The 6,887-nt window shown below is 39.6% G+C and overlaps 1 protein-coding gene across 1 annotated transcript in view; it reads left to right on the top strand.

The window, feature by feature from the left end:
• LOC105815252 (uncharacterized protein KIAA1109-like) overlaps positions 1 to 6,721 on the top strand; it is a 54,494-nt gene extending 47,773 nt beyond the window's left edge. The window contains exons 3-4 of the mRNA XM_012650399.1: positions 78 to 228; positions 6,544 to 6,721. Of these exons, the coding sequence (XP_012505853.1) occupies positions 78 to 228; positions 6,544 to 6,721 (329 nt within the window). The remainder of the gene's footprint in view (positions 1 to 77; positions 229 to 6,543) is intronic.
• Positions 6,722 to 6,887: the final 166 nt, after the last annotated feature.

Raw genomic sequence — 6,887 nt, forward strand, 5'->3', positions numbered from 1 at the left:
AATTTTAGAACTACTGATCTAAGGAAACTTCTTAGTGGTTGACTAACTGCCTTTATATTGTGTGTTCTGGAATACAGGACTTGTTCCAGAAGAAACAGAAGAAAATATTGAAGGAGAAATAAGCAGTGAGGATTGTAAATTGCAAGACTTGCCTCCATGTTGGGGACTGGATATAGTTTGTGGTAAAGGAACAGATTTTAATTATGGACCATGGGCCGATAGGCAGAGGTAATCGAGTAAATTATATTTCTAATAAGTCTTTCAAATGCATCGAGATAGTACTATAACTTTTATTAAAAATTAGCTTACTGTTTTTTACAAATTCTTCTAGTATGGCAGAGTAAGATATCACTAAATACTTTGATCCAAATAATAACTTATGTGTGGAGAAACTACGAACAAGATTGCTCCAAAGGAGGAGCTAATTCATTAAAAAGATGGTGAATGAGCAGCATATTTATTGGTTCTTTTTGTTTTTGCATTTAATCAACAAAGATTTCCAATCCCTATTATATACCAGGGATTGTTGGGGCTCTGGGAATTCAGAAATAAAAGACATAAATAGCTCAGTTTTAATGGGAGAGAATAAAACAAGAGTGTTGTGAAGTTCTATACTAGAGGCAAGTAGAGGTTCTGTGTTGACCACTGCACAGAAAGCCAATTACTGAGACAGCGAGGATTGTTAAAGAGGAAAGAATTTATTTCTGTGGATGCGTCAAAAGGAAGGGGAATTTATGAATTGCCTCAAATCCACCTCTCCGACAAATGGTCAGGGGGTTTTTCTGCAGGTGAAATGAATTATGCATGAGGGGTGTGAGCATCATTGTGTGTTTGGGGTGGAGTGTAGGGCATGCAAGCGCAGTGAGAAATCATGCTAGTACATACGTCCCATGATCAAAAAATGGCGGATAAGTCCCTCCCAGGGCAGAGATTTTAGTATTATAATGAACTAAGGGTTAATATTGGTTGTTCTTTCAGCTTTGTGTGCAGTTTCAGTGTGTCTTTGGGCACAGTCTGTGGTGGAGTATTGAGTATCTTGTTTTCTCCAGACAAATAGGTGGTGTGAGGTTTTGTAGGAGGTTCCACCATTCCTGGGAAAGAAACTCAGGAGAGAATGCATCAGTAGAACAGAAAGTTCTAAAGTTCTGGTCAATAAATTTTACTAGATAGTTCTCTATTTTCTCCCTAATTTGAGACTGTAGCTGCTAAGTCACCAGGGCCACTTAGAGCTGCCAGCCCCAGCCATAACATGAACACTGAAAACTCATTTGAAATATGAAGAAACTAAAAACATTATTGAGAAAACATTTTCTTGCTCGTAGAACCAGTTACAGTCCCTGGCTATTGTGGCACTGCTGTTTATCATTTTGTTTACATTGAGTAGTATTTGCTTTATGAATCTGGGTGCTCCTGTGTTAGGTGCATAAATGTTTAGAATTATTAAATATTCTTGTTGAATTGTTCCCTTTACCATTATATAGTGACCATCTTTGTCTGTCTTTACCTTTGTTAATTTGAATTCTGTATTATCTGATATGAGAATGGCTACACCAGCTTCCTTTTGGTTTCCATTTGCTTGGAATATTGTTTTTCATCCTTTCACCTTGAGTCTAAATGATTCCTTGCGGGTTAGATGTGTTTCCTGGAGACAACAGATACTTACTTGGCTTGTATTTTTTTATCCATTCATCCAGCCTATGTCTCTTCAGTGGGCAGTTCAAGCCATTCACATTTATCGAAAGAATTGATATGTGGGATGCATTCTGTTGTTCCTGTTAGGTAAACCCTTATTGCTTTGTTTTATGTCTTGAGCCATTCTGGTACCTGGGCTCTGAACTTTAGCTTTTGGATGATTTTACACTGGTGGGTGTCTATTGCGTTGATCAGAGTATAATGCAGGTCTGCTCACTTCAGGCAGGGCAGATCTGGTCTTTGCAAATTCCCTCAGTGATTGCTTGTATGAGAAAGTCTTTATTTTTGCCTTATATGAGAAACTTAGTTTTGTGGGATACACAAAAATTGTAGGCTGGCCATTGTTCTATTTTAGAAGACTGAGGATGGGACCCTAGTCCCTTCTAGCTTGTAAGGTTTCAATTGAGAAATCTGCAATTAGTCTGATCGGTTTTCCTTTGTAAGTTACTTGCCATTTTCACCTTACTGCTTGTAGGAGTGCCTCTTTCATGTTTACTTTGGCTAGCCTAATGACTACTTATCATGGTGATTGTCTCTTTGGGATGAATCTCCCAGGAGTCCTGTGTGCTTCTTGTACTTGGATATCTAGATTTCTAGCAAGGTCAGGGAAATTTTCCTTAACTATTCCCTCAAATAAATTATCCAAACTTTGTGTATTTTCTTCGCCCTTAGGAATGCCTATGATTCTTGTGTTTGGCTTTTTACATAATCCCACGTTTCTTGTAGGCTTTGTTTGTTCCTCTTATTTCTCTGTTCTTTCTCTTTGATTTCTTTAGCTCATAGGTTGTTATCTTCAAACTCTGAGATTCTTTCTTCTGCCTGATCTAGCTTATTTTTAAGGCTTTCCATTGTGTTTTGTAATTCCTCGGATGAATTTTTCTTTCTTTAATTCTTTGATTTCGTTAGAAAATTTTTCATTCATTTCCTGCGTTCTTTTTGTGGCTTCTTCATGTTGGGTTTTTCTATTTCTCTTGTATTTCACTGAGATTTCTTACAATCTATATTTGAAATTCTTCATCTGTGATTTTAACTGTCTCTTTTAGGTTGATATCGATTGGTAAAGGGTTATCAATTTCTTTTTGGGGTGCCTTTCACTCTTATTTTTCGTGTTTCTGAAGTTCTTTCACTGATTCCTTCTCATCAGTCCTCTTAATCGAGAGCTGAGCGTGCTAGGACTGGCTTGTGGCCCTGTCTCCAAGTCCCCAGAGCTTGATCCCTAACTGTGCTGGAGAGAGGAGTGGTGGTCCTGAGTTGCCTTTGGGGTGTTTTAGCAGGTTTGATGAACCTCTCAGGTTACCTCTGACCTGTTGTCTTCACCTCTTCCCAATGGAATGTAGTGAGTTTGGTCCCCCACCTTAATCTTCAAGCTGGTGGATTGTACTTGTGGGTATGAATCCCCTACTCCCTAATTGCTTGAGTTGGAAGGCACTATGTTTATGCGGTTGTTCCCCCGTCATTGAGTATAGTTTGCGTGAAGGAGCCAGCTGCTGAGGTAATCTTTTATGCCTGTGGTATGCTCTGGTTCCCCAGGTGGTGTGCACAAATGCCCCAAGCTTTAGGAGGACGCTATAGCTCCCAGGGGGTTGCTTGGTCCCTACTCCCGCTGACCTGGGGGGAGGAGCAAGACAGATCCCGGCTAGAATATGAAAGCCTGAGGAGCTTTGCTAAGCCTCAGTGGGGCTCAGATGTTGCTTATCCAGATGCTAGGGGGAGCCACTGATATGGGGTTTAGAGCAATCTCTCCAAATCAGGAGGGCTGTCCCTGGGGGAGGGGGCCTATTTGTGTGATTGCAGAGGCCCCAGGCCAGGCTCTTTTGATCTCTGTCCACTTGCCCAGTTTTTCTGCAGGGGTGAGGCGAACTCTCTCCCTATTTGCTCCCTGGAACTCAACAGCCCTCTCCCCTCAGATTAGTCTGAGTGCTCGTGTTCCCTTGCTGCCCAAAACCGGCTCTTGAACTCACGGTCCATATGTCTGACACACTGGCCTGGGTCTCCGCTCTCAGCGGCAGTCATAGCTAGGCACATGCCCCTGCCTCAGAGAAACAAGCCTCTCAGCACAGAGCACTCACGGTTGCTATGTGAGGAGGGGCCACGGTCTGTCTCCCCGTACTGCTCTCCTGTCTAGGAGGCACTGGTCCAGCCCCACTGTCGAAGCCTCTAATGGGCGATCCCATGCTGTGCAGATACAGGCCTTTCAGCACCAAGCACTCACCCAGTTGCTACTGGGGGAAGGAGCTGCAGTTTCCTTGCACCACTCTTGTGTCTGGGGGGCACGGGTCTGGCCCACCTGACCAAGCCGTCAAGGCAAGATCCTACGGGTCAGCAGCATGGGGAGAAACAGTTCTCTCAGTGCTGAATACTCTCGCGATTGCTGTCGCCGAGGCGGGGAGGGCCATGGCTATAAGCTGGCTCAAGCCATAATTGCTTTTTGGGGTACCAGGAATGGCGGAGATGCAGATGGGGAAACATCCAGGCATAAGAAAGCCGGCTCTCTTGCCCCCGGTGGCACTCTCTGGCTGGGTGAGAGCTCTGTGTCCTGCTGCTTGCCGAAGTCACCCACATTGGGGGGTGGGGAACACTCTTACCCTTTCACTTGGCCCTGGCCTTCTCTGGATTTGTTCTGTGTGGACACTGTCCTCTCCTTTCTTTCTTCCTTTTCCTCATCTTCGTAGCCCTTCTCGGTGGGATCCTCAGACACCTCTGTTGTCTCTCCTGGTGATCTACAGCCCAGCCAACTGCTCTCATCTCTCCTCAGTTCCACCATCCAGCTAGGACTGTCCGGGAAGTGCTGTCTCTAGTCAGCTATCTTGCCTCTTTCTATCCAGTATTTTCACATTTTTAGCACTTGTATAAAGTGTAATTCTTCTTAAACTATATTCAATTTTTAATATATTTTTCAAAAGTATTAGGGTATATTTACACAAAAACCCAAACTAAAATTCTTATATAGTCATATTTACTTTGGGAGCAGTCTTTGTGTTATATAGAGACACAACATTGCAGTTAATGTGAAACAGAAATTTGCTTTAACAACTCCCTTCCTTAGATTCTTCTGCCAGGAGAGAATAGCAATACATTTCTTAATTTGGACTTCCAAAAACCCACTCAGGTTTATTAAAAAAAAAAAGCAAAGAAATTTATTTTTCAAATGTTTTTACTTCACTAAGTAATATTTGTCTCCTCACTTACATGTACAAATGGTCTGATATAGTCATTTCCTTTTCTCCTTCCCCATATTGAGTTTCTGCACAGATACGAACTGCAATCAGCAATGAGTAGTAAGGTCAGTTTTGTTAGCAGCCATCTATTCCTATAAGAAATATAGGCAGAAATCTCAGCTGTTTTGTTATTGGATGGTTCACTCAGCATCGTAAGGTGTTACTGATTGCTGACATAGCATTACAGATTTTTAGCTTACAGATTTTTAAAATCTCAGCATGATTTTAGCTTATAGATTTTGATGCTCTACTAACTTTATGTGATTGTCTGAATCTTTAAGATATTATTCAGCTTTTCCTTCTTGATATTTTCTTTTTATGAGTTTTCATGGTAGAGTTGAAATAGTAACTGTATTACAATGAAACTTAATTTTTAGAAGATAATTATAATACAAACATTCCTGATGTTGTCTGCCATTTTATTGCTTTCACTTAAAGTGCTTTCATTTATGTTATTTCATTTGATCCTCCTAACCCAGTGAGGTACATTGGATAGGTGTAGTGAACTCATTATACTTGTGATAAAATGGAGATGCAGAGAGGTTCAATAATTTTGGCAAGGTACTGAAGCTGTAGCATTAAGAGCTGGGATTCAAATCAGCCCTTCAAGTCCACTGCTCTTTACGTTATATCCTGCTACCTACCCCCCTTGTAGTCCATGATCATCTAATGATCGTATTGGATTCTCTGTCCTTAATATTCTTAATTTTATATATTTGCATGTCATAGTCAAAACATTTGCAGAATTTTATTTTTATTTCATACAGTTTAATTTAATGATAGTAAGTTACAGTCTGTGAGACTCAGTTTGCAAATTTTTTTCTGTTCATATAATTTTTCCCAGTCTTATTTATTCTAAGCATTTTCTGTCAGTGCTGACTCCTTCCTCTGCCCTTCTTGTTTAAAAGCCACAAATTGGAACCTTCTCTGAATCTATGAGTAACATTATATAGTACTAATGTTGGCTCACGTAGAAGACTGAATTGAAAATTTCTTAGGTTTGTTCATCTTTTTCAAATGATAAGGGGAAGCAAATAAGTTAAAGCCTTAGTCTCCAAATACCTATTTACTTTTTATAAATCTGTTGCTCTTTAACTTCTTATTAATACAATATTGATTAAAAGTTATGATTATGAAAATAGTAGAAATATTAATAATAGCCACTTCTTCCATGTGGTACACTGTTAAATCTTTTCTATGTGTGCTGTCATTTAATCCTCAGAATCACTCTATGAGACAAGTTCTGTTATTCCTCTGTTCCAGAAGAGGAAGCAGGTCAAGTTTCCTCAGAAGGTCAAGTAACTTGTCAGGGTAGAATGTTGATTTTAATTAAGCTATCCTCCGTAGTTCTTTTGTTTGCCATTTGGACAATTGATATTCTTGTAGAAAGTCTTTAATTTCTCCTAGTATACTTGAATAGTACAAATTAGGTCTTAGCTATGTTTCATTTTATAGTAGTGTATCAAGCCCTCAAAGCTATGGATTTCTGGAAGTGTAAAGCATTGAAGAAAATAGTCTAGTGGTCAAATGAGATAGCAATGATAATATAAAGTTAGAATAATGATTTTGGTCCCTTATCAGAGGCAGTTTTGTTTGAATGACATGTGTATATTCTTTCTACTTCCTTCTACAGAGATTGTTTATGGAAGTTTTTCTTTCCGCCTGATTACCAAGTTCTGAAAGTTTCTGAAATTGCACAGCCTGGGAGACCAAGACAGATCCTTGCTTTTGAACTACGAATGAATATTATTGCAGATGCTACGATTGACTTGCTGTTTACCAAAAATAGGGTAATTATTGTAATAATATAGTAGAAAATAGTGTTTAAAATTTGAACATTATTTTCCAGAGTTTTTTTCTGATGATTAGTCTTATACTTAGATTCCTTTCTATGAGCTTTTCCCCCTCCAAATAATTATATGTATGTTACTGTCATCATACTTTTACTAAATGCCAAATAATGGAAAGAAATTAATA

The sequence above is a fragment of the Propithecus coquereli genome, unplaced genomic scaffold (genome assembly GCF_000956105.1).
Source record: "Propithecus coquereli isolate 6110/MARCELLA unplaced genomic scaffold, Pcoq_1.0 Scaffold323, whole genome shotgun sequence".
In the NCBI taxonomy this organism is placed as follows: Eukaryota; Metazoa; Chordata; class Mammalia; order Primates; family Indriidae; genus Propithecus; species Propithecus coquereli.